Source organism: Rousettus aegyptiacus, unplaced genomic scaffold (assembly GCF_014176215.1).
Source record: "Rousettus aegyptiacus isolate mRouAeg1 unplaced genomic scaffold, mRouAeg1.p scaffold_m13_p_1, whole genome shotgun sequence".
Taxonomy (NCBI): domain Eukaryota; kingdom Metazoa; phylum Chordata; class Mammalia; order Chiroptera; family Pteropodidae; genus Rousettus; species Rousettus aegyptiacus.
Genome location: NW_023416284.1, coordinates 41,273,086 through 41,300,595, shown reverse-complemented (window position 1 = coordinate 41,300,595; position 27,510 = coordinate 41,273,086). Strand labels below are relative to the sequence as shown.

General features: G+C 36.2%; 1 protein-coding gene across 8 annotated transcripts in view; it reads right to left on the bottom strand.

The window, feature by feature from the left end:
• NFIA (nuclear factor I A) overlaps positions 1 to 27,510 on the bottom strand; it is a 352,559-nt gene that overhangs the window by 72,663 nt on the left and 252,386 nt on the right. For 5 of the 8 annotated variants that reach the window (XM_036228703.1, XM_036228911.1, XM_016140368.2 and 2 more), the window contains 3 exons: positions 24,695 to 24,822; positions 3,504 to 3,632; positions 1,040 to 1,093 (listed from right to left, as the gene is read on the bottom strand). In XM_036228703.1, coding sequence (XP_036084596.1) covers positions 1,040 to 1,093; positions 3,504 to 3,632; positions 24,695 to 24,822 — 311 coding nt within the window. The remainder of the gene's footprint in view (positions 1 to 1,039; positions 1,094 to 3,503; positions 3,633 to 24,694; positions 24,823 to 27,510) is intronic. The other 3 variants (XM_036228766.1, XM_016140371.2, XM_016140372.2) reach the window with 1 other exon arrangement.

Here is a 27,510-nt window from a genome sequence, read left to right as displayed (position 1 = left end):
TTTTACCTACTCCTTACATTATAGAATTCTCTTAAGGTATAGATTATGATCTCTAATTTATAGATGAGGAACTTACAGCTCAGAGGAGTAATGTACCAGGTTCACAGCTGGTAAAAGTGACGAGTCCTTTTGACCCCTGAGCTTTTGTGCTTAACCACTATGCAATGCTGCCTCCCTTCAAGGCTCTATTTTTCTGCCTTTGTTTTGCAATCTTCAAAGAAAGGTTTCCTTTGTAAATTTCCAAATATAGTTCAGGTTCACAATGAAAAATAGGGCCACTTTTTTTTTTTTTTCTCAGTGAAGTGACCTTGCCATGCTGTAGCTCTGTTAAAATATCACCTCTGGCCTGGGCATTGAGATATGTTACACAGTAATGCTTACGGACTGGTATTTGTCTAGTCAAGGTACTTCCATGAGAAATTTGAGAACTTTTAAAGAAGGCAACAGAAGTCTTGCAACCTGGGTGCTAGAAGTGAATAATATACCACGTGACTAAGCAACAGTGTGGTAAAAAGCACTCCTGGCCCCATGTCCCAGGACCTCGATAAAAAATACACCTTTTCCTTCTTCCAGGCCCTTTGGAAGTTTGATTGTCTGTCTGGATTCTCTAGTGATTTAAGTTGCAGATTGTGGCAACTCTACATAATAAAAGGTGCGTGCAAGGTTAAATTGTCCTTTATGTACACATCACATTTATTCCATACCGGTTCCCTCGGTAATACTTTCCCTCCTTAAATCTGGCCTCATCTTCCTAAAACATCAATTCTTAGTCCTAGATGTGACGTCATTCCAGAATTAATTTTCCAACTAGTTCAGAGAACAATAAAAGGGAACATGGTACCTGTAGCAAATATTTCTTAAACAGCAAAAGGTTAAAAGACCAACCTTTTAAAAATATCTTAGCCCAAGAATGTCTTATGTTAGCCTATCTCAATTCTATGATTCTTACCACAAAGATGCCACTGAAGAGTTTCATCTCAACTACTCCAATTCCCTTCATCAGACCACTAAGGGGGCAGGGTGCAATAAGAATGGGTACCTGAGCAGACTTTCCAGAAAGGAGAACCGAGGACGCTGGGAACCATCTTGAATTCTGGTGAAAACAAAGAATCTTTGGTATTCCATAATTCTTAAACTAGGCATCTTTCTCTTTTCCTCAAAAACAATTTTATGAATATGATAGATCAAAACTTATTGTTTTATAGGCTAAGGAGATCCACTGTGGTTCAACCCAGTGTGGATCATTTTAGCAAATATGCTTAATTGTTTGGCATGAAAAAGCTCCCAATCATAGTATCCATGGGTAAATGCTAGAATCATTATAATTACTTCTAAAACTATGGCTTTAAGGCAAGACTCATATACAGTACTCTTAATATTTATTGAATAAATGATACTACATGCACGTTGCTTTATGTTCCTCAGAGTCTCTATGGATATTGCTTTATTGTAGTTCCTGTATAAGAATAAGAAGTTGGGAGGAATTCAGCAGTAGTATTGTCCCCATTTTATTGGTGAGAACATTAAAAAATCCAGAAGGTGAATGAAAAGGCAAAGAGGCAGTTCACCCAGCTGTCCTGATAGCTAGCATATCATTCTTCTCTATCCTTATTATCCTTATTACCCTTGCTACACCATGAATCTTTCTGTTGCTTGGAATGCCCTCCATTCATGTAAGCAACTTTTACAATTTGACTTAAAAGTTATCTACATTTTTAAGTTTGATACAAAGTGATAAGTAACAGTACATTCCACACCATCTTCTAAATGCTTATTTTCTCATGTCTCTCTCCTGTACTGGACCGTATGCTTTATGAGGACAGGAACCATTTAATTCCCAGTGATAGGCACTCAGAAAATCCTTGTTAATGAATGAATAAACCTTCATAGACCCCTCCTCTAACTCCTGCAGAAATTTCTGCTTTTAACATTCATTTAGCATTTACAATATGTCGACCTGACAATAAAAAGATGAGAAACATCATGTGCCTTATCTCCATGAGACTAAAAATCCTCTTTCTGAGGGTTTCGTATCTCTTATTTTCCACCACAGTTCAGATGCTTAATGAATATTGACTATGAGGATAATATTATAATACTACCCCACTTAAAGTGATTCATTCTGCACTCTGGGATGTATAATCCAATTTAGATGCAAGGTTTTCAAATTAGAATATATATGTATGTATGTGTGTATATAGCATATATATATATATGATATATATCATACACACATATGAGTGAAAAAAGATGGAGCAAGTAAGTTTTCATAATTGCGGATATAGAAATTGCTTCGCACAATAGTCAGAATACTTATTTTCTTCATTATGATTTCTGCATTTGTGCATGAGACAGCCCTCTCAACTGCCATGCTTCCATGAGATGCACAGAGAGTATTCATAAAGGCATTCAGATTTGTGAGACTAACAGTGAGATTAATGCAAGAAATATCAGCTTTCTCAAGCATGTGTCAAAGTAGACGAGAGATCATACTTTCTAGGATGTTTTATGATATCAGCTGGTAGATCACAGACCTACCTAAACAAAAATCTGATGGAAGAAAGCAAACATGGTTACAATTATTCATACTCCTACTGTGGGAGTTTTATAAACAAACTAATAAATATTTTCATCTTGCAATAAGATCAAGTTAAGTGACTTGCTGACATTCCCTTAAGGTTTAAAGCTTGTCTTTAATGTGAAATACAAATCATATTTCTTGTGGACACATTTTACTAATAATCTTAAAAGCACACAAGACAAAAATAATGACAATATTGCAATGAGAACCAGACAAACTATCTACCACTTCAAAAGGAGTGAATGAAGACTGCCAGTCAACAGTCAACACCATGATGTAAACAACCTCAATGCAAAATGACACATATTGAAGTAAGGTTTCAAGGAAAGGGTATCATAAGGGACGAGAGAGTTACAGTTGACCCTTAAACAGTGTGGGGTTTAGGGGCACCAGCCACCACACAGTTGAAAATCTGCATATAACTTAAATTGACCCTCTGCATACTGGAATCCTAACAGCTGACTGAAAACACAGTTGACCCCTGAATAACCTGGGTTTCAACTGTGGAGGTCCACTTACGTGTGGATTTTTAAACTCTTGTATTGTTCAGGAGTCAACTATACTTAAAGACAGGTAACTGACTACATGGAAATATACTCACCTGTGTCTGTCTGTCTGTCTGTCTCTCTCACACATACACCTCCCATACAATTTGTAGGAAAATTTGATTTTGGTTCAATTTAAATTACCTTCCACCTCTTTGCAACACTGTACTGGCAAAGAAAAAGGTTTATTCCCTTTTTTGCCTTAGGTTAAATCTCTTTGGTTGCTAACATTCCAAAGCTGTCCCCAAGGATAAGAAATTGGAACACTCACTGACTTCAGGAGCATTCTGGGGGAGTCTTCATTGTCTCTCATTTTGCTATGCTGGTCCCAAGGCCATGATTTAAGCACAACCAAGGGTGCCTGTAGAGCAGCTCACCTCTGGGTCCCGTAATGACAGGTCGGTGATGCTGTGTGAATGCTGTTCCCAGGGAGGAGGTCTGCGAAGGGGAGGGGCTGCTAAAACCAGACTTCTCCGACTTCTTCAGTGTGGTTGGAGATGGCATTCCTGGCAAGAAGGATGGATTGATAAGCACACTTTAATTTGTGGGACAACAGCTTGTGCAACCTAAAAGATCAAGCTTAAAAGAATCAAAAAAAGAAATCCACTTATGAATGGAAAATTGGTTTTGAAGTGCTCCAAATTTGTCACAGGAACAAATAGGTGACAACGATCTCCTGATAAGTCAGTTTGTAATTCATTTCGACTTGTTCTACCAAATCACAGTCCATTTTGGAGTTATTGAGCTTCTCTCATTACATTGTTTCCTAAAAGTTGTTATATGCATCCATGGCCTCTGGGACCCTTCAAAAAGGAGGCTATAGGAGCATGCAAAGACCTCATCCCAATTATTTCATCTTTTCAGTGACCTTATACCAAAGGTGCTTTAAATTATTTTAATTAATTTAACTATTTTAACATTAGAAAAACCTTCAACAATAACTAATTTGCTCATCCCATACATTATAATAGAAACGAAGAAAAGATAAAAGTAAAAAAAAAACTTGATGCCCAACAATTGGCATTTGATAGAATTAATGCAAATAATACTTTAAAAGAATAGTCACATGGACAGATATTTATTTAACGACAAAAAATACAGACATGGAAGGCAATTATGAAATAGGATGTTACACGATGATGCCGTTTAAAAATATTTTCTGTGTACAGAGAAAGAACTTGAAGGAACTAGGCATAAACGGTAATAGTAGTTCTCTCAGTGTGCTGGATTCCAGTGATTTTCATTGCCTCATTTTGCTTATTTGCTTTTTCCATGATGATCATTTATTACTTTTATGTTAAGAAAATACAATAAAAGCTTAGTTTTAAAAATAGTATTTTTAAAATAGTTTCTAAGAGTTTCAAAGCATTTCTAGCACAGGGAATGTTTTGAGAAGAAAATAATGGGAAAATAGCCCCTTGTGTTACTGGATTTGTGATGCTCTCAGTAGCTATGCTAACATACACAACTAGAGGCATCCATCAGTTTGGTAGGGTGCCAATTAAAACAATGAAAACTTGGATATAAAAATAAAGGAAATGACTATTAGTCTCCATATTATAGGACCAACTTGGGTTCTCTTAAGTTTGCAGTGCAAAATTGGCCTGTATTCTTGTCAAAAAGCAAACAAACAAATCTCTGTGTACTTATACATATCTATAAGAGTTGTGTTCTGCCTATGACCACATAATTATTTGGGTGAACTGGAAAAATAAATAACAAAAATAATAATGATATTAGGATGTAACTGTTATTGAATAGCTGCTAACTACTATGAACTGTGCCAAACACATTACAGGTATGGATCTATTCTGAAATTTAGTTAGTTTGGCCCATATCTAAATATGGCTTTGTTATTTATGATCACAGATTTCCTTAATTAGGTTCTACAACATAAGCTTGGAGTATGACTACAGATTCTATAAGGATGGAGACCATGTCTACTTTGCCCCCTCTATTTTTAGAATCTAACAAAGGGACTGGAACATAGCAAGTGGTCTGAAAAGATATTTAAACTACTTATACAGGTCTCAGCCTTACTAATAGAGGCTTGAATATAGTAAAACTTGGGGGTTTGACTCCAAGAAAAAAACAAACTGCTAATTGGTGAACACATTTGCATGGTCAGACATAAGGACAATAAAAAGTTGTACGTGATTTCATACTAACTTGACAAATCTAGATCGGATCCATTCTAAATCAATATCTATATGATTTGAATTAAAAACAAAGTCATTAAATGACTAGCCATATTTCTTTGCTTGTTGAATCAGTAACCAAAGTCACACCATACCAATGCCCTAACATAATCAGGACTGACTGAGGTTTTAGATCAACATTCATTGCAAGTAACCTAACCTACGGTCTAATCACATAATTACATTAGAGAGGAGAGGTCAAATTAAAAATTAAAAGAAAAAAATAAAGAGATACCAAATCTCCCAATTCTTTCAAACCTCTTCTGTGCAAACAAATGTTTAGGCTGCCAACCAGTCCATTGACTTAAACTCAGTCAAATGCCTGAATTACATGCTATGAAACAGAAATCAAACAGAAACTAAAAATGTCAAAACTGTTAATATGGCAGAAATTTTTTCAGACAATGTAATCACTGATAAAATACAATATCTAAACTAACTTTAGTAAAGAAAGCAAATGGTTGAACTCAAGGGAGAGTTATCATTTTTGAAAAGTTCATGTGTTCCAAACCTTGTTATTCTAAACACTGCAGAAATATTGGCATGATTTAAATCCACTATTTACTCTTATAAAAGGGGAAGTAGAAATTAAACTTAGGCAATAAGAAGCATCAAAAATCACCAAGTGGGTAAACGGGTTCGAAAACAGCATAATTCAAATCTGCCTTGAAAGGGTTAAAGAGAAAAGAAATAATGTCCAGTGCGAGAAGAACAAGCCAATCTATGTATAATCGTCTAAATATATCATAGTCAAGTAATATGAACCCTAAGGCGGTCATGAATCTCAAAATTACTTTGTGTTTTCAATTTTTAAAGACCCATTTTGAACATACTTCCTTATTATATACTTTAATATTTTCTCTATATGCATAATGTATGTTTTGGTTAATTTGGTTTGTATAGTTAATTGATCAGATGAAATTTCAAAATGTTAGTAAACTGCTTTATATTAATAAGCAAGAGAATATTAATCTTGACTTTTGTTTTTGAAATCAAATTTGGTTTCTGTACATTATTTTAAAAATGAACTCCTTATTAAATTTCTGTTATCAATTAGCTATACACAACTGTTATACAATTACTGTATAGATTAATGACTGTTTGGCTTTCTTTTAATGAATCAAAACCTGAATTTCAATGTATTTTTAGAATTATCAGATTTTTAGAATAGATTATAGATAAATTAACATCATCCTTTTTCTGAAACAGACAAAATGTTCTTTCAAAGTTCCTTTCAATATTTAAAAAAAAGAATTTTATAGAATGAGAAGCAGAAATTTAGCATAATGTTTTGTTTCAATGGGACATTTCCTCCTATTGAGTGCTATAAAAATCCCAATGGTTGCTATAAAAATCCCAATCATGGTAAAAAGAATAGGAGATGGATTTTAAGAAGCATTTTGGCTTGTCATTGATTTTTTAACTATCAGACATTCTGAATTTCTCTCCACTTTGCCATTTTTCTAAACTACCTGAGTCATTTCAAACAGTGTTCAGTGAACAAAGGCAAACATACATGAAATTTTTTAATCATTCAGTGACCCTGATGTCTGAAGGAGGTTGTAAGTGAGAAGACCAACAGGACAACCATGAAAGTACAGGCCAAATACAGTATTCACCAACATTCTTTTAGATTAATCATTAGTGTTTGATAGTTAGAATTCTGAGATGGCCCTAAGGTTCCTGGGCCCTGGGGTGCATACTTTGTATAACGCTCTCCCTTTGAATATGGGTAGCAACTGTGAGTATGAGAGATGCCATTTGTGATTATGCTGGTAATTGCAAAAGTGAAGGAACTTTTGAAGGTGTAATTAAGGTCCCTAATCAGGTGACTTGAGTTAAGTAAAGAGTTATCCTGGGTGGGTCTGACCTAATGAGGTGAGCCCTTTAAAAGAGGGACTAGAAGTCAGAGAGATTCTCCTGTTGGCTTTGAAAAAGTAAGCTGCCATGTTGTAAAAGTGCCTGTGAGAGGGCCACTTTGCAAGGAACTGCAGAGACCTCTAGAGGCTACGGTGGAACCCCTAGCTGACAACCAGCTGTAAGAAAGCTGGGACCTTAGTCTTAAAGCTATAAGGAATTGAATTCTGCCAACAGTCAGAAGAGTTTGCAAGAGGACCCTGAGCTACAACAAGGAATGTAGCATGGACAAAATTTTGATGTAGCTTTGTGAGACCCTTAGCAGAGTGGTTGTCTATGCTGTGCCTAGACTCTTGATCTATAGAAACTGTGAGATAATATTCATGTTGTTTTCAGCTAAGTTTGTAGTAATTTATTATACAGCATTAGCAAACTAATATGACATTAAAATATAAAACTATTGTCAATGCTAGAAATGTTTGTATTAAAGATGCTTACTGTATACTAATTACTCCCTAGAATTTCAGAAGTTCCCAATTTTTTAAGCAAATTTATCTAAGGTTGTGACATTTTCCACTAGCCTATGCTTACCTAGAAAATAGTAAGACAACTTCTAGGAAAAAGATCAATAAATGGTTATTTCCAATGGCATAAACATTTTTGTAATTTTCTATTTCCCACTGATTCTTTCAAGAAACATCAATAACAAAATCAGGTCAAATGGTATGAAGAAATTCAAAAATAATTCTTGAGGTCTCCTGTAATAAACTAAGGTTTGTTTTTGTTAACTTCTTGCTACAACCTGATGTTATAGAAAGTGAAAAGAAGAATTAGAAGGAAAAACAATAATTAATTTCAGCTACTCCTCTCTCCCAAATTATGAGATTTACCAAACACTTAAACCAAGAACTTTATAGTGACAATTGTGAAGCAAATCCTACAGAAAAGAGAAGATAGTACAACACTGTTCTTTGCTTAAGAAAACTTCTTAAAGGGGATTTTTTTAGGAGTCAAAGGAGATACAGTATTAATGGAAAGGGGGAAAAGGGAAAGTTCATAATAAATTATAATTATTCTGGTGACAATGCTGGAACAACATGCTGGATTTTTAAAAAGGAAACTATGACAAGTTAGTGTTAGTGCTTAGTTTGTTAGAGGACTTACTCAAAAATTCATTGTTTTGTGAAAATTATCCTTACTTAATGTTGCTCAGGACAGCAGGACCCTATCTGTGGTAGAAGTTTCGATGATGTAATTTAAGTTGTCAGAGAAGATTTAACTGATATATGTTTCTTTCTTCACAGTATTAAATTAAGATATTTTGTTTAGTTTCAATAACGTTCATTTATTGTCATAATCTGTTTGGAAGAAACTCTGGAAACAAACTCTGCACTTCAATTTTAAAATCCAATATATAAGCATGTTAGAGAGGATCATAAAATATTGTAAGTTTGGTTGTTCATGTCTGACTTTAGATATTCTCCTGTCCATTGTCATCATCTAATTCCCAACAGCCTATCTTTACCACTGCTTTATCAAAACAACTATTATATGAAACCTAAAGGCTTTTGGAAGCTTTCATCCTTCTAATGGCCTCAAGAGAGCCAGGAGCCAACTACTAAAGAGATGGTCATTAAACCTCTGCATATTGATCATCCCTCCCACCAAAAAAAAAAAAAAAAAAAAAAAAACCCAGGCTAAGATAATAAAAGCTTCACATTATGGAGTACCCACTATGTGCCATGTAGTGGTCTTCCCTTATTCACAGTTTCACCTTCACAACCTCAGTTACCTACCATCGGCTATAGTCTGAAAACACTAAATGAAAAATTCCATAAGTTTTAAACTGCATGTTATTCTGAGTAGCATGATGAAATCTCGTGCCATCCTGCTCCATCCTCCCCAGGACGTGAATCATCCCTTTGTCTACCGTATCCATCTATGCTCCTGCCTGTTAGTCACCTTGTAGCCATCTAGGTTATCAGATCAACTCTTGCCGTATCCTAGTGCTTGTGTTCAAGTAACCCTTACTTTACTTAATAATGGCCTCGAAGCACAAGAGTAGTGATGCCGGCAATTCAGATAGGCCAAAGAGAAGCCACAAAGTGCTTCCTTTAAGTGAGAAGGTGAGCACAATACAATAAGATATGAGAGAGAGACTATTCATAGAACTTTTATTAATGTTCTATTTTATTAACTATTGTTGTTAATCTCTTGCTGTGCCTAATTTGCAAATTGGAGTTTATCATAGATATGTATGTATAGGAAAAATCAGTATACATAGAATTCAGTACTATCTGTGGTTTGCAGGTACCCACTGGTGGTCTTTGAATGTATCCCCTGTGAGTAAGGGGATAAGAGATATATCCCCTTATAAGAAATAGATGCTTTTTTATGTTGACCAAGTGCAGTTACACACAATGTCTTTTCCATCAGCAAACATTCAAAATACTCAAAATGTATTAGCGCCCAAATGTGTTCACAATCTCATTCTTTAATTATAAGAGATAGATGCTGAATTTACATATATCTCTGAACCTTACTTTTCAATCTCAGGTAAATAGGTATTATTATCCTGCCTATTTATAACTTAATGTTGCAGAACCTAGATATTGAGAGATGCTAAGCAACTTGCTCAAGATCATATAGCTACTAAGTGGTATTTCAGACCTAGGTCTCTACTAAAGCTTATACGTTTTGTAAAATATCATACTCCCTCATGTAGTTCCCCTTGTATACTATTAAAAAAGTGTCCTATTTAAGTCAATAAAGTATATTTATTGATAGTTGAAGTTTCTAATTTGGTTATCCTAAGAAAAAATTCAAAGAAAGGTTATATTGGCTGTGAAAGAATCTGCAAAATACAAAAACAATTCTGAAATATACTAAGAATCATCTTGTCTTATATTCCAAAGGTTTTTCTTGGCCTCAGTAGTGGTCGATTAGGATTTTATTAAACATACTGAATGTATTATCAATAATTATAACACAGAACTTCCAATAAATAAATATCACATTGATTTAGAAGAAGTTAATGACCCAAAGATGTCACATTATAAAATAAATACATATATTTAATATTTACATTAGGCCTCTTGCCTATTCAGTGAGCTGCTTTCTCTACAAAACCTCCTGAAAACATTAGCAGAAAGCATCAAAATTCTTCTTTTAGAGTCACTGATATCTTCCAAGCCTAGTGTATATTATAATGCAGTAATATATCACTGAATCACAGGTAAAGTCTAACACACAGGTATTTAGAATTCTGCAAATCCTGACATCAAGGGAGGTCTCTGAGCTACTAAAGTCAGTGTCAACATAGGCAACTAAATTGGGACATTTAACTCATGGGAAATTGTAGTTTTATATAAACTAAGAAATATTTCAAGAGGGTCGTGATTGAGTGAATTGAACGCTATTGAGAGGCCAAGTATGAGAATATACGAGCTCCAGGAGAGTGAGGCACATAGAAGATAGGTTAGAATGGTTTACAAAATCAATGGGAGATACAGAAGTAGGAAAAATGGGTATGAGTCAACTTTGTAATGAAATTAGTCTGTAGAGGGAAGCAGAGAAATAGGGTAGTATCTATAGATAGGACATGGATGGAAGCAAGGCAGAGTTTTCTGAAGATGGGAGACAGGAAAGCATGCTTGCCTGTTGCTGGGAATGGTTCAGCAGACGGGCAGAAAGCGATGACTCAGAAAAAGGATAATTAAGGGAGAGAAGTCTCGAAGAATATGAAAGGTCACACAGTTAGTACACAGAGGAGCCAAGTTTTGCATCCAGCAGCTCAAAGCTCTTCCTCCATTCATTGCACTACCCCAAGATGCCTATTTCTGAAAAAAAGTTCTGATTATTTATCTATCTTACTGATATAAACTAATCATGAGCTGTTTTAAAATAGAGCTCATTAATGACACTTAAGTCATTTTCTTCAGCTTAAATGATGTGCTAACTACTACCATGACTGATCATTTTACATTTAGACATTCAGATTCCCCTAAACCTCCAGGTCTGAGTATGGGGAATAGATACTCTGACTGTGTCTATCAAACTAATGATGCAGCATAAATTTCAGTGCCATTTCTCAAGCACAGGATGAAGGCTGAGTACCAGTACCATATTTTGCAAGTCATCCAAATTTATGCTCAGGCTCATCTCCTCCAGATGCACTTTCTAACAGCTGTCCCACAGGCAAGAACGAGACTGTCCTAGGACAGTTTCAGCTGCACCTTGTGATGAGATCATCTCCAACTGTGATCCTAAAAAAAAGGCTGTGATTGGATAGATTAATCTCACAGTTAAAAGACCATTCTGTTCTTGTAGGTATAAACACATGCTGTGTGATATGAGGAAGTAGTCCAAGATACTGCACTAATCTTAGATACGTGTCCTAATGATAAATTCCATTAAGATCCATTCTAATGTAATTTATTATGATGAACACACTCGAAATAAAAAAAAAAAAAGGTAAAACATTCAGACTATTTTGACTTTTAACCTTTTCAGTGAATAAAAATGTTTTAAAATCATTTTTATGATGGGGAGAATAAAATGAAAGCTAATATAGCTTCTAAGGTTTATCCTTCTTACTCTGCAGGCAACCATTAAAAATGAGCTAAAAGGACCCCCAAAAGAATTACCACATCATAAAGAAGTTCAGGTAATTTAAAAGGCTTGGAGATACTAGTGATTTCTTCAATTTTTAAAAATGGGAGAATGGAGTAAAAATTATATGGATTATTCAGGTAAAAAGAAATGATGAATTCTCTAATGTAGTCCAAATGTTCATTTTTGAGTAAAAATTTACAACCAGAGAGAGTAAAGAATAGACACAAGGAATATGTCAGAAAAATCTGGTTCCTGGGCCAACAATAAAGCTTCTTGATTTTTAAAAGAGATTTCCTCTCCTTTCAGGGTAAATACAGACACACCAGTGTCAGGACTGAAATTTTTAAAAATTGTATTTCGTGCTCCCTATACTTACAAGTTGTAGATTCTCCACCCATCTCATCTTCCCCTAAGCCATCCTATCCTCCCATGTGTTCAGAGAAGGATTGATTTTGGCTCTACATAGCAATCACACCCATTCACAGAGGACTGAAAATAAAGAAGAAATTATTGAGAAAACCAAATTACTTCCTTTGCATGAAAAATAAATACAGTATAATACAGCATAAATGTTTTATTCATTCTGCCTAGACACTCAGCTGAAAAGTAAAAAACTCAATCATACATATGTGTGGTCTATTTTTGCCTTGTCTAATATGGTAGCGACTAGCCACATGTGGCTACTTAAATTTTAATTAATTAAAATTAAATGAATTTAAAACTTCAATTGCTCAGCATAGCCACATCTCGAGCGTTCCATAGCCACATTTGCCTAGTTGTTACAGCATCGGACGGTATAGACGTAGAACATTTGCATCACTGCAAAAAGTTCTATTAGACAACTCTGGTCTATATGTCACCAAATAACTTGATTTTTTTGTTTCTGCTATAGGACAGCAAGTAAATCTTACTTTTATATTTTTTCGCAGCATGTTTGGCCCTTTTGTAAGTTTCACAAGCAAAACATATGCACTATACAAATACAGAATTGTATAAAGAGGGGGGAAAAAACCAAAAGCTCTTTCCTCCCCATCTCCAACAAGCTAGGGGTAACTCAGTGCTCAAGCTTGGTAAACATCCTTATAGATACTTTCCCTCACCTATAATAGTAATTTCAATGATGAGAAGTTAAGTGGTTACTAAAGTATGTTCGCTTCTGTCAGTTCAAACATGATTGAAAGTTTGGATTTAAGGATCCTACTGGTAAAATTTAATTTATACAGATGTGTAGTCTCTGATGATCCATGTTTCAGATTCACCTGCAGTGGGCACCTATTAGTCCCAGTGTTCCTTGGATACAAGCAGAGCGAGCACCCATTACTTTAAAGTAAAATTTCAAACCGATTGGAACATTTCATGGGAGAAAAAAGAAATATAATTTTAGGCCTCTTCAAACTGCTTGAACTGTGAAATCAAGTAGTGAAAACTGGAAAAGGTTATGTCAGCTAGAATCTAAGCTTAGTGTAGTCAGCATTTTCTTGCTAAACCTTATTATGGCAAAGCATTTGATTTTTCAATCTCTGCACTCTGTTCATCCCCACAAATAAACTACTTTGACCTCCACCTGTTACTTAGTGAAATGTGCCTGCCATCCTTCAATAACCCTATTCTTTGCCTTCAAAGGCCTTTGAGTCGCTGAGAAAGTGGGACGATAGAGTCATGTAATACACCGAGCTGATACCACTTTATAACTATGCAGTGGTTCAGAGTAGAAGCTAGAAGCTACATAGTAAAAGGCAATGGATTTTTTTTTAAAAGGCAATGCCTGTGGATGCTGGAAGGGGGCAACACATTTCATCATTTTAACATGAAATTTTTCACAGAAAGAGGTTGTCTCTTGAGCTCTTATTTAATGCAGAAAACGTCTCATCTTTTCCTTTTAAGAAAATCTCTCTCTAAAAGAGTTATGCCTTCATTTTAGATAGATGAGCCAACGAGTCATTTCAAAGCTTACTAATACTTCAAGTAGTTCATTATTCTGATAGTTTGCAAAACAAAATGAACCACTTACTTTAAATGCAGTTTTTTAGATGCAAAAAGACCATATTATTATGAAACACTATTACAACAAGAAATAAAAAGGGAGATAACTATACACAACTACATGGGTCATTTTCTGAAGCCCAGTATCTGACAACATAGTTTTTTTAAACAATGACATATCAGAAAAAAGATTTCTGTGTAAAGTTGCACTTCTTCTGATTAATGCTATACCGAACAGAAGAGACAGTGTCTAATTATGTTGACTACTTATCTGAGAGGGATTAGCAGGATGTTTCTGCTCGCTGTCATCCTTTGTGACAACGTAATGATAGATCCATTTACTTATGAGAGCAATTATTAAAAATCATGTTTTTTTTTTAACTGTCTCCATATCTTGGATATATTATATTGAAAATTACTTATCCGACACTAAGGGTAAACGCTTAGCAAAGCTTTCCATATCAATTAAGTAAATTAGTTCCATGCAGTCACTGCCTTTGTGGATAGTCTCACGAAAGTTTGGTGAAACTTGATCAACATAATACTTTTACATCAGAGTTAACAATTCACCTTTTTTTCTCCTTGTCTTCTTTGTTCAAATCCTAAAGTTCGGTTTTCACTTAAACTAAGAACTACTTGTGGCCAACATTTTCTCTGGAGTCATGATTTAGCACTTCTCCTTCATATTCACACCTCTTTTTGGAACCCAACACAGAATCCAATTTTATACAGACAACTCCCTGCAGGCCAATCAGAATGGGTTACTAGCAATATATCATCTTTTGCAACTTTTTCTACTCATGTAATTAACTTCATCCAGAACCTATTAGGGGAATGTCTTTATATAACATAAAAACAAAAGAGCAGACTACGTTGGGTCTGCATAATAGGCTGGCTACCCTAAAATCCAAGGACTATTTCCATATGTATCTTTAGAGACTTACTAAACCCCAAATGACAACTGTCACCAAGCCTGTCCTTAACTGTGAAAAACAACCAAATGTGGATATTGAATGTAAGTTACTGAACTACTTCTGCAAGGCAGAATTTATTTCTCTGGCTTTAGTCAACTTAAGACAACTACCAAGTAGTCCAAGTAGCAGATAATGACATTTATGATAAATTATATCACTGCAAAAGTCTCCAAATGTGTGTCTAGGACTTAAATTTATGTGACCCAATATAATGATTATGTGTTACAAAGATCTTTTAAAAACTAAAGGCATGTTAAGACTTCGATGCTGATGGACAAACTCATAAAAATATCAAGCACATCAAAAGGAGAAAAATTACCAGTTGAGTCGTTTGAGGATAAGATTTCTTTTTCTGAAAAAAAGAAAAAAAAATCACCCACTGAAAAAAAAGAACTCTCAAAATTAGAAGCAGGTGTCACCACTACGAAGTGATAAATATCAAAGAATAACTGGCCTGAAAAGTGTTCTTATGCATCCCGTACTACTTTTAATCCTTACACGTGTATTTTGACATTAGAACATGAAATTCTGCTTATGTAAGTCCCCAAAGAGAGTTAAGACATGAGAGATGTTGCACAGCCATTTTGATAAACCCCTTTTCAGTCAGGCTCATGAAATGGCTGAAAGGCAGATGGTATATTCTGACTGACATTAGGTTGTAAGTAATTGTGATATCCTATAATTTATGAATGTTGGAAGCTAATCACAGTGAAGTGATTTCTGGGTTGGGATAGCTAACATGGTAGAATAATCTGGTACTACAGAGGACACTTCAAATTAGAAATGGATATTGGGTTGCCATTCCTTGAATTTCAAATGACTTGAGTACATTTCCAATGATGCACGTGAAAACTTTAACTACCCCTCATTACATACAAAGTAAAAAAATCCCTAGAGATAGGAATGTTCCTTCAAAATGAAGGACAATAAGATGTTTGGACCACATTAAAAGCTGAGAGAGCTGGCGTATTATCTGAACAAATGCCAAACATTCACAGCTGTCTATAAAGCCTGTTTTCCACAGCTGGGCCGAAGGCACTAGCCCACAAGCACAGAATTTCTCACTCTAAAGAGATCAGAGAACCAGAAACCAAAGTAACTCAGTATTCAAAAACCCAAAAGTTTCACAGGGGTTTTTAGTTGTTAAGCTAGGGAGTTCAATAATACCTTATTCTGAAAAGGCAAGCCTATTAACTGTATTTCAGTGGGTCCCATCATTCTATTGCAATTTAATTTTTCATCAAGTTTGAGAGATGCTTTGAAATAAAGTGACTTTCTTATTCCCGAAGTTTTCTCTTACTTGAGAGACACGGTTTGTGATTCAGGGCTGGAGAGAACCCTCTCCATTTGCGGGCTTGGTGTGTTGCTCAGGAACCCATCAGGAAGAAGCCCCTGATTTACAATGCCGATGTGAGCATTTCTCGTAATCTTCTAGGATGTTAATTCACCCATCATCTTGAAATAGGTGCCATGTCTTTGATTAATTGATAAGTTTATGATGCATTCGAAATCCTTGGACGGACAGGCTTGGATAAATAGGCATTACTGTAATCATCTGTCGAGCAGGAAAGCAACTGGGCTGTGCACAGTGGAATCAGAAACTGCTGCACAGCACGGGCGGAAACGCTATTGACTCCTGAGAGCTGCCTGAGTCTGCAGACGTCTTCCCTCCCTCTCCCCCCCTCGTCCCATAGAAAGCCCTTTATTCTCAAGTATTAAAAAACTATTTTACTATAAACTGATGACCCCAAAAAGACAGAACTTCATTCTCATATAAACTGATGGTATTATACTTGATTAAATATTTAAATAGAATCATCAATATGTAGGAAAAGCAGAAAAACATATGAGAGGGAAATCAGTCTGCAAATAGCATTATTAGCTATCTGTATCATTTTTTTACAAATTAAACAAATATATAGTACATACACACATATAGACACACATTTATATGTATATGCATATATAAATATAACAATATTGAAAAGCTATATGTAGTTACATATAATACATAGTTATACATATATAAAGCTTAGAACAATGTATGAACATTGTAAGTACTCAATAAACACTAACTATTACTTATAAAACATACATATCTAAAGTTTAAGCAGCATTCCAATGATAAATATAAGGAAATTTACCTTTTACTGTTAATCAAATTGTGGTATTACTTGAGTCTATGAAATCTCTACATTGTGCTCATAGAACAGAAGGTGTAAGAACACTAAAGAAGTATTTTTTTCTCTTTATATCAGAGGTTAAAACTGCCTTCTGTTTGAGTTCTACAAATATTTAATAATATTTATAAGATAAATACAATTTATTAGATACAGAAAAATCAACACAGCAAACTTTTAGATAAGTCTGACCTATGTATTTATGTATGTACATATGTATGTAAGTATGTATGTATGTGTGGATCCATCCATCCATTCATCTACTTACATCTGTTGTTTCTCTTTTTCCAACTATACTTTCTGGTTACTTTTCCCTTTGGTGAATTTAATCTCAATTCGGAAAAATTTTGTTTCCTCTGTTTGTTTCTGAGTAAATATTTGCTCAGATTCAGCCCAGTTTCCTTACCCACAAGTCCAAACACTGAGATCTTAATCCATAGGTACAGAAAGATATTTCATTTCCTGGAGCAAGATGGCATTGCACTTTCTTGGGGTTTCCTAGCACATGGACTTTCTGTGCACTTCTTAGAGATGAAGATAAAACTGATATCATGAAAGGGGAAGAATCAGGGACCAGTATTTGCTGACGTTCCTTTAATAATGTAATGGCTATTGTACCAGCTCTTTGAAACAATTGCAGTAGAGGATTGTGGTCTAAGCCAACAAACAAACTCTTAACCTGCATGATTCTTAGCGTATGTGATACATCGTATTAGAGCCAGTGGGTATATGTTAAAACAGTTACCCTTCTTTCCTTCACTAGGTTATTTATTTTTCCTTTAATCATCTTGTACATAATATACACAGGTATGTACAAGATGCTTTCAATTTAATTTCATAGCATGTTACATAGCATTTCAGAGTTTTCAAAGTATTTACTCAAAAAGGGATATACAGTACTTGTAGAAAGCTTTATGGTTTATTGAGTATACTGTACTTAACATATGTTAAAAATATTCTCTGTATTTTTAACATATAAGGTATGTTATATGTTATATACTGCCATACACAGTACCTTATATGCAGCTTGTGCCTAATAAAATGGTAGCTCCTGTTTTTATCATCTCATTTGATCTTCTGAAAGCTACGAGTTAGGAAGGCTGGGCTATTTTATTGTCTCCAATGTTTACACATGAGGAAATGAAAATTCAGGGAAGTGGTTTGCTAAAAATCCCAGGCTTATTTATGGCAAAGTACAAGAATTGTAGAGTTTGGATTCTTAATTTGTACCCCTTCCTCTTTATAATATGTTCATTCTTTTTCTTTCTTATTTTCTGCCTTCCTAGCAGCCCTATGAAGACTGTTGTAGATGGAATGAAATATGCTTTAAAATCCCTCTTTGGAACATGCTAAATAAGGCCACATGATGAGCCAGCCCTTTGCTGCCTACTTAAGCTACTGAGGCTGTGCCGAAGATGGTGACAGGAACAGGGTGAGAAGGAAGTTTTCACATATAAACCTAAGAAATAAACTACATTATTTTCTTTCTTCTAGAATATTTACACCCCCTCATTTTCGAATATAAAATTAAAAATTTGAAGATTTGGGTAATTTATTTATTCAGACAAGACCAGCTGAAATGCAGCATCTGTTTTCCTGGGAGCGTCTGTATTCACAAAATTGTGCATCTGGGCTCCCTGATCCAAGTGGAGCTACGTTCATTCACTCAACAAATGTATGCAGCACTCTGCTCCCTGAGCACTTTGCCCTACTCAGAAGACAAGATGAGACATGTGTGGTCTCTGTCTTATTATTTATTTATTTATTCAACAAATATTGATTGAATACCATGTGCCAGGTACTATAACAGGCATCGGGAATTCAACAATCTTTGACCATGCTTTATCATATATATGTGTATGACAAATACATACATACATACATACATATATATGTGTGTATATATATACATATATATATATATGTATATAGACAGAGAGAGAGAGAGAGAGAGAGAGAGAGAGAGAGAGAGAGAGAGAGAGAGAATGTGCATGTATGTGAAAATAGGTAACCTTTTAGACTCCAATTACAATAAGTTGTTTTAGGTCCCCTTTTTGGCATTAAAAAATAACCTCTATAAAGAAGATAAGGACATTTTTGAGGGTGGTTAGAGTATTCATTTTGTAATCTAGCTTTCCTGTCATAATCCCTCATTTGGATGAAATTTCTCTGATGAAAGAGGACACTAAAGACCAGGCCCCTTCTTACTGTACTGGTACTCCCTAGTGCAGCAGTTTCTAATGAGCAGGTGCCAATATTAAAGAGATAATGGAAGACAATGTTGTCACATAATGCTGCTTTCCCACTGCTCCATAAATGCAGAAGAAATGCCAAGACATTGATCCTATGGCAGTGTTCTGTAACAGTGACTATTCCTATTACAGCAGGAGATTGTGGGAGATTTAATAATTTTCCCTAATATATGCCAGTGCAGCAGAGTGTCCTCTGATTAATGTACTATTGTTACCAGTCTACTGCCTTTATATGGCATCAATAATAGGCCGCCTCCTATGCGTCTGAGCTACCAGTTTAAGTTGGTAAACTTCCCCCACTCCTATAATTGATGAATGACTGTTGGCAGTCAAATTAGAACCAGCAGAGTTGAGGATCCAAGTGAATCTGATGTGGGATATTTAAAATTACAATGAACTCACTTAAGTCTGCAAAAAGCCAACTGTGCTTCTAGTAGTAATGACACTGAACTCTAGTTCTAAATGTCCTGGACTATTGATTGACCAGATGATTACCAAAATATTTTTCTACAAATGCCTTTAAAATAAATGTATTTATTTCTTTATTTAATAATTGTGATAAGAACACACAGCAGACCATTACAGTTCTTAATTTTGACCTTCAAAAGTGAGGACTACTAAGTCTTTGGGAAGAAGTTCATCTCTGAAAGAAATGAATGAATTTTATCTCTAAATAAATTTTATCTCTAAAAATTTTTAAGAAAATAACTACAGCTAAACTTACTACTTACCAAATTTGACTTAGAAACTTTTCGCTGAACCGTTTAGCACTTTTAGCATCCTGGCTAATATAATTGTGTCAGTTAATAAGGTTTTATAATTATAGTATAACTGAAGACATGCTAGAATTTTGAATATTTTTTTTGTAAGAAGAGACTTAAGTAGCCTCACCTGTTTTCAAATACATACTAAAGTTCACTGAAAAGTCCTATAATTTCATGTTCTTTCATAATAAATTATCTTTACTTTTGGTGAAACTGACTGTATGTATGTGGTTAATGCAGGTGCAGTTTCAAATTCAGGAAGTTATGCAGCTCAATAATCCATGAAGCTTGATTTACTTAAAAAACTGTTTAAGTCAAGGGATACTTGTAATAAAATTTCATACACTACTACTCGTCAGTGGGGCCCTTGGCTGAGCCTTGAGCAATCGTTTTGCTTGCTACTTGTTAATAATTGGATTTGACTAAGTAATGGCCTATAGATTGAGACTATCGCAAACATCAATTCTGAGAGAATCATTGGTAGCAAATTTTGCTTTCAGATTTATTAATAGTGCCCAATTTTCTCTGCTTTATAGGCTTCATTCGTTCATTCATTCATTCATTACTTATTTACTGAGTACCTATTTTGTGCCAGAGACTATTATGGATGCTTAGCCTACAGAAAAGACAGACTAAGTCCCACTGCTCATGAAGCGTATATTCCAGGGGGATAAAGCAGTCACCAACAGTAGACAGTGGTATGAAGAAAGGGAAGCAGAGTTATGAATTATGGGATGACAGAAGAGCCTCAGCAGCTATCTCAGATCACTGGGAGCCACCCTCTCTGACGAGCTATTATTTGAACACAGATTCGAATGCTGAGGAGTATTTGATTTTATGGGCAAAAACAACAGATATGTCACTTTGTTAACAGTTAATACTATTTGCTTATATATCATATCCTATGTGTATTTCATAGCCCACATCCCTCCTCCAGCCTATGTTGTATAACAAGGACTGGAGATAAGGAAAGTGGGAGGTTTTCCAGGTCTTTCTGATTTTATTATTTTTAATTATGTTTTTAATTTAAATAAGACCCTAGGACGTGCAACCTTTAAAAACAAGCATAAATGTTTATGATAAAAGAGGTCATTGGATGTAGAAGACTTATATTCTGAAATCAGATTTAGTTTGAAGACTGCATTCTGAATTATAATTCTCAGTTTTCATCTCTACTGAGGCAGAATCATTCTATCTTGCATATTTTAGAAAAGGGGAATTTAAAAAAAAAGATGTCTGGTACCAGTAGGTACTCAAATAATTGTAACTATAATTTTTACTATATATGTGAAAGCACCATGCACAGTGTCTGACCCAATGTAGGCGCCTGGCTGTTGGTTTCCTTCCTCTTTATTTGTATTATCAGTTTCTCTGCAATATTTCATTTGTATAAATAAACAACAGTCGATGGCATGCGCATTTTTGCTTGATAGAATTTCATAGAACCCATTTCATCAGTGCGTGATTAGCTTCAAAGCTTCGAATCTAACCCAGTTTTGAGATAACAGAGAAATGAAACTAAGTGGAGGGAACAAATGCAGCATTGTAAGAGAAGCAAAAGTTAGCGTGAGGTTGTCTGATGTTTTTAAACTAACATCATCTTTAATCTCCTATGCCCTTCTTCCTAGATAATAAGAGCTGTGCACTAAAAGTGCTGAGATAAACTAATGGGGAACAGGATACTACAAAAGACATTTGAAAGAGCCCATGTAATTTACTGCATGTCTGGTTTGTTTTACTTTCCAAAGCCTTCCTGTTGCTCAAGGAAATTTGTCTCTTCTGGCAACCTTCGTCCCTCTTTTGGCTGGGGAGTTCTGGAAAAGCATTTGAGGGCAGGTAAACAGATGCAAAGCTCTCTGAGTGAGGAGTAAGTACAGGCTTTGCTCCCTGTGTCACATCTGAGGCATAAACAAAGTATCCTTTAGGACATGTTTGAGAGAATTATCCCAAATATAGGCAACCAAGAGGCTGCTGGAGCGTTCAGATGTACATAACTCCCAACATGCTCTGAAGGTAATTTACATGAGTGAACCACTAAAAGCCTCCCACTCAATGAACTGTACCCCTGGGGAAAAGCCATAGAGGCCCCGATCAGTGTGGGAACAACATAAGGGTGTTCCCTGTGCCAAAAAGGGGATTGGGCTAGATGGAAAATCCCCCAAAAGGACCATCTGGCAGCATAAATTATCCATTTAAAATGGCTGGTGTGAGTTAATGACACCAAAGTCACCATGAACGTGTATAACATCCTTTGGTTGAGATTTAATGTCCCCTCAGGCCCTGTTTCAATTATGACTTTCTACACTGAATGTGGCCAAATGTAAATTTATCCACTGTTCCCTCACCCCTCACTTACATATACCATGAAACTGCATTTTTCTGTTAATGACATAGGGATAGAGAATGAGAAATCAGTCTAGTCAATATGTGTGTGTGTGTGTGTGTGTGTGTGTGTGTGTATAACATATGGCATACCTACCTATCTACCTACCTACCTATCACTTATCTATCTCTCCTCCCCAAAAGATTCAGCCATTAAACTTTAGTTATTTAATGAGTACAAAGAATTTGGGTATTCAGACATTAAAGTTCATGATTATTTGGCCCTTATGTAACATGCTGATAGAGAAATAATTACCTTGAGTAAGAGTTACTAGCTCAAAGTACTCTATATTCAACCAACCCCACTGATCCCAAATATGCCCCATAGCCATCTTCTACTTAAGGACCCAAAGAACAGTCTCATGGTGAAGGAGCTTCGTGTATATCAGCACAATAAAAACAGCTTTGAGATACCTTAAACTACATCAGCACCATACTCAAGCACAAATGTACCAAACCTGTATATTTTGACTCTCATTTTCGCTGAAGCAGGTAAACTGGCTAGGGCTTTAATCAGCCTTTTAAGATGGATCCAAAAAAAGTTTTACATCTTTTAATTTTTTAATAGCACATAAACTTTTCATTGGCACTATACTGAGGTCGTGCTGATGATGCAGTTAGTGGCAATAAGGAGTCAGCATATTCATTTTCATTTAGGCCTGGGTTTATTTCTTAACCACTTTAGGCGAACTGCGTAGAGTGGAGCTGATGTATGACCTTTATAGAAGACCCACCACATCTTGAGTGCTGTGTTGGTAAAAACAGAAAACGGTGGCACCAGAGGCTAATATCCCCATCCTTTGCACTTCCCATCTCGCCGCATCATGTGCTTCTGATGTGTCTGTTTCCCACCCCCCGGTTGTGAATTCCTTGTAAGCAGGAGCCACAGCCTTCTCATTCATCCCTGAGTTCCCAGAACCAGGCACAGCATTTCATCCAGAGAAAGTTCCCAATGAAGACTGCTGAATGAGTGAATGAATAAATAAATGATGAGTCGAGTGAGGAGATTAGGTATATTAAGCAAGGGTAAGTGAAACTTCTGCATTTTAGTAAAGGGAGCAAGATAAAGGACGCAGCCAGTGGGGCCTGAGATTTTGTTTTGTTTTGAATTATCATACAGTAAAACTCCTTGGGGGCAGGTAAGGGAGGCAGAAGGTATACATTTCTGTGAATGTTAACATATGCACAGGTTCCTGTAACTACCATCACAATCAGGATATAGAACAGTTCTATCACCCCCCAAAATCTCCCCCATGCTATCCCTTTATAGTCACACCCTTTTGATGTTAGGGAGGAGAGAAAGGAATTAAGATTTGAAGATGAAGGGGTTAGTTCTGAGATTTTCTTGGTGTTCATCTGTTCTTGCAGGAAATTACTCTGAGGCATGGGTGGGGGAGAATGGTCAGAAAACATTTTTTCAAACTTATCTCTGTACTGGGTATAATTCCTAGGTGGTTTATGTATGTTACCTCACTTAATTCTCAACAGCATTGAAACAGCTATTGTTATTGACAGATTATAAAAGTAGGGACAGAGGCTCAAAGAGGTTAGGCAATTTGCTCATAATTATGCAGCCATCAGGAGCTGGAGCCAGGATTACATTCTGCCCCTCTGATTCCAAAGCCAGCATCCTATCCTCTTTACCCACTTGACCTTGCATACTGGGAAAGGCACTGCAGAAGATTCCCTTTGTCCGGTGGAGGTTAGACATGGAAGAAGACTTCAAAAAGCTTCTGCTATCAGAATTATTCACATTATTCTCAAAATTCCAGAGCCAAGACTAGACTACCCTGGGAGGTGAGATTAGAAGTCATCAGTTGCTTAGTTCAGTAAAGACGGACATAAATACCACTGTTTCATTTAAATAGAAAAAGAATCATAATAATATTCAGTAATAGAAAAAGAATACTTTAAAGTTTCACATTATATAAAAATCCAAGTACTATATAAATTATAACACAGGAAATCCATTCCCCTTTCTAATGTTATCCATCCAGTAGAAAAAGTTGATACTTTTATTTTGATTATTAAAAGACAATTCAAAAATCCAAACCCAAAAGGCAGTTAGTATAACAACAATAGCAAAAGCAAATGGAATGCTGAATTGCAGTGTAGGGGAAAATACATCAGAGTAGAAATTCACGTACCATTCTTACCAGTCTTTCATTTCAGTTGAATTGCTGCTTTTCACTGCTACCCTTTTATAAATACGGCAGTCAGATACAAACAAGTGCTCATGGTGAAAAAGTCAAAAAGTCAACTGCTTTGAGCTTGCTCTCTTCACATTTATGCACAGTGTGGGCCCCCCATGCACATGTAGATTGCACAGGGCCAGCCACATGCCCACTTGCCCGCCCTGCTTACCTGGCTCCACTTCATGCCATCCACTTGACTGACTGCCACTTCCTGGGGAGCGCCCTTGACCTGTGTAGAATGGCTCTTCGCCAGGACTGTCCATTTCATCCTCCACAGACTTGAGGCGCTTTGTGGAGCTGAAATAACACACAGGTACATGTTTAAAGGCAATCCAAACCACCTTTCTCTTGGACATTGCACCTCTGGTTGAAAGAAAGCCAAGAGAGGAAGTGACTGGGCAACTCAGTGTAATTCTGGGACTCTTTTAGGCTCTTGTTCAGTTTTGTGAGTCATTGGATGTGGAACATAGTCATGGATCAGTGTTCTTCCAAATGTCTGGGTTTGATTTTTATTGTCACTCAAGTTGCTGCTGTTGCCACATCCTGTTCCTCATTCTTTTGAGGAACTAGTGTCTGGCTCCCACTCCTGTCCCCACCTGGAAGTATTGATAGTAAGTTCGCATTTCATATTTCTGCAGGCTGTTGCTGGGATGTAGCCACTGGCAATTTCTCTAGTCATCAAGTCAGTCCCTTTGGGCACCCTGGAAAGGATAAAAACCAGGGTGCATGACCCTTCAAAAGAAGCTTGGATTTTTTTTTTTTTTTTGGCCATGTTTTCTCATCTTCTACATGGATCTGGTTATTCAAAAAATATTTACTGCACAGCTACAGTAGTCCAGGTACTGATCTAGATACTAGAGATAAGGCAGTGAACAAAAGAGACAAAAATAGGAGGAAGGACTGTATTTCCCTGTGACAACGAATGACATGGAAAAAGAGTGACCCATGACTTTTATGCCCTTCCTCTACAAAGAGATTACCAAAATGAAGTTCTATTCAATCACGGTAGGAATCTTTCATTTTTATTTTTTTATTTTTGGAGAGGTATGGTTGAGAAATTTCCAGAATGTTTCCATTTGCTCCAGTTATAGGACTGAATCTTTTTTCTCCTGATTTGAGACTTCAGGAAGAGAAAGTAAAAGGTAAAAGGTAGTGAAACTTCATGTTGCTAATGCTGTCGTGTCTTAATCGATTATGCCACTAACATACCAGAATGGGTAGATTTCATACCTAGTGGGAATGCTTGTTGGGAAATCTCTTCCTCATGTGTCAGGGTACAGAATTTTAAATACATTTTCATTCATCGAACTCTTACTATGTACCTCCTATATGCCAGGTGATGTGCTAAATGCTGAGATACAGAGATGAATTAGACGTGGCTCCTGGCTCCATGGGGCTTATAGTCTAGGGGATGAAGACAGAGTGGTGAACGACTTGTGTAAAATAGAAATACAGGTATTACAATGAAACCACATATAGGATATAACGGGTTGCTGGAGAAAGGAAATAATGATGCACCTGGGAGGTCAGAAAAAGGTTCCCAGAGGAAATGGTTCCTGACTGTGAGAATGAGTGTCAATGAGATGGAGCAAAGAGAAGAACAGGGCAGAGATAAGCTGTTATTCAGCTGATGCGCCACTCAGGCAGCCAGTTTGGATTTTAATATATTAAAATACTTTATTACCAATTGACAAAGTGTCTAAAGCCCCATAAGTTTCTCCCAACCTGGCCACTCATTGTTTGTCCTAGGACAGCCTCATGAGCCAACACCTAAAGGGTCAATGTCTGGCACATCAGGGGTATTTCAGAGCAGAGCCCAAGCTCTAGTTGGTATGCTTGTGTCACCCAGGTCATCGGGTATTTTGAACATCACTCCCTGGAGGGAGGTAAATCTCAGGTAGAAATAACATCATGAATAAAGTGTGACATGTGCAGGGAGCTGCCACGTGTTTGGTACGGCCGAAGTTAAAGGAGGGGCACAGCAAAAGGCGGCATGGGGGTGGAGGTTATGGAGGTATTGTGTGTCTGGACTTTATCCTATAAGCAGTGGAAACTCCCTGCAAAAGTCTAAACACGGAGTAACATCAGAGTCATATTTTAGGGTCATTCTGGTAATTGTGCAGGTGATAGGTTTAGAAAAGCAAAGGGAAAAGAAGGGATGGAACCTTGGGGCAGGAAGACAGGTAACAGGCCATTACAGCAATCCTAATGAAAAAATGTGGAGGGCCCAATTTAGGGCAAGAAACTCTAGTTACTAAAGTCAACACACCAGTATTCTTAGCCTTTAAGTTCTAGTCTAATTAAAGCCAGAGTCCAGGAAAGCAACGTATTTGCTGCATGCCAGCTTAATATCCAAAGAAAATACCTTTAATAATAGCTTATTTAATGTTCTTTGCTTGGCTTTCCTGGAAGCTCAGTCAAAAATAGTCACTTGAAAACTTTTCTATATTTTATGTAAAACTGCATCGCATAGAAGTCTTTTTTAAAGGATATATACAAAAATTCCTACTAATACATAAAGCCATAAAAAATTAGATCTCTTTAAATATATGTCTATTGTTCCCTTTTATTAGAAAATGCAGATTGTATAACCTGTTTCTTCCCCTTCTCGCCTTGGCAACCAGGAAACTCTGGGGTAAATTTAAGGAATATAATAATCTATCTTCTTCCTATATGGTTTCTAGCCTCTCTTTCTGTACTTAATATTACATGTTGTGTTTCAAGCTACTTGCAATCATTTTAGAAGTTGGAAGAATACAAGTTCGAAAGAAATAAGTAGTTTCCTTATGTTCTCTGGCAAATAAAAGGCAAGATCTGTATTTTCTAAAGGGACAATGAGGTCTGCAGGGAGAGACAATATTATTTTTTAATCTCAAGTGCCTTCCACAGTGTTTGGCCAACAACATATGCTCAAAAACTGCTGATTTGGGCTATTGACTTAGAAAGAGTCATATGACTCCCAGTGACAAGGATTCACCTAAATGT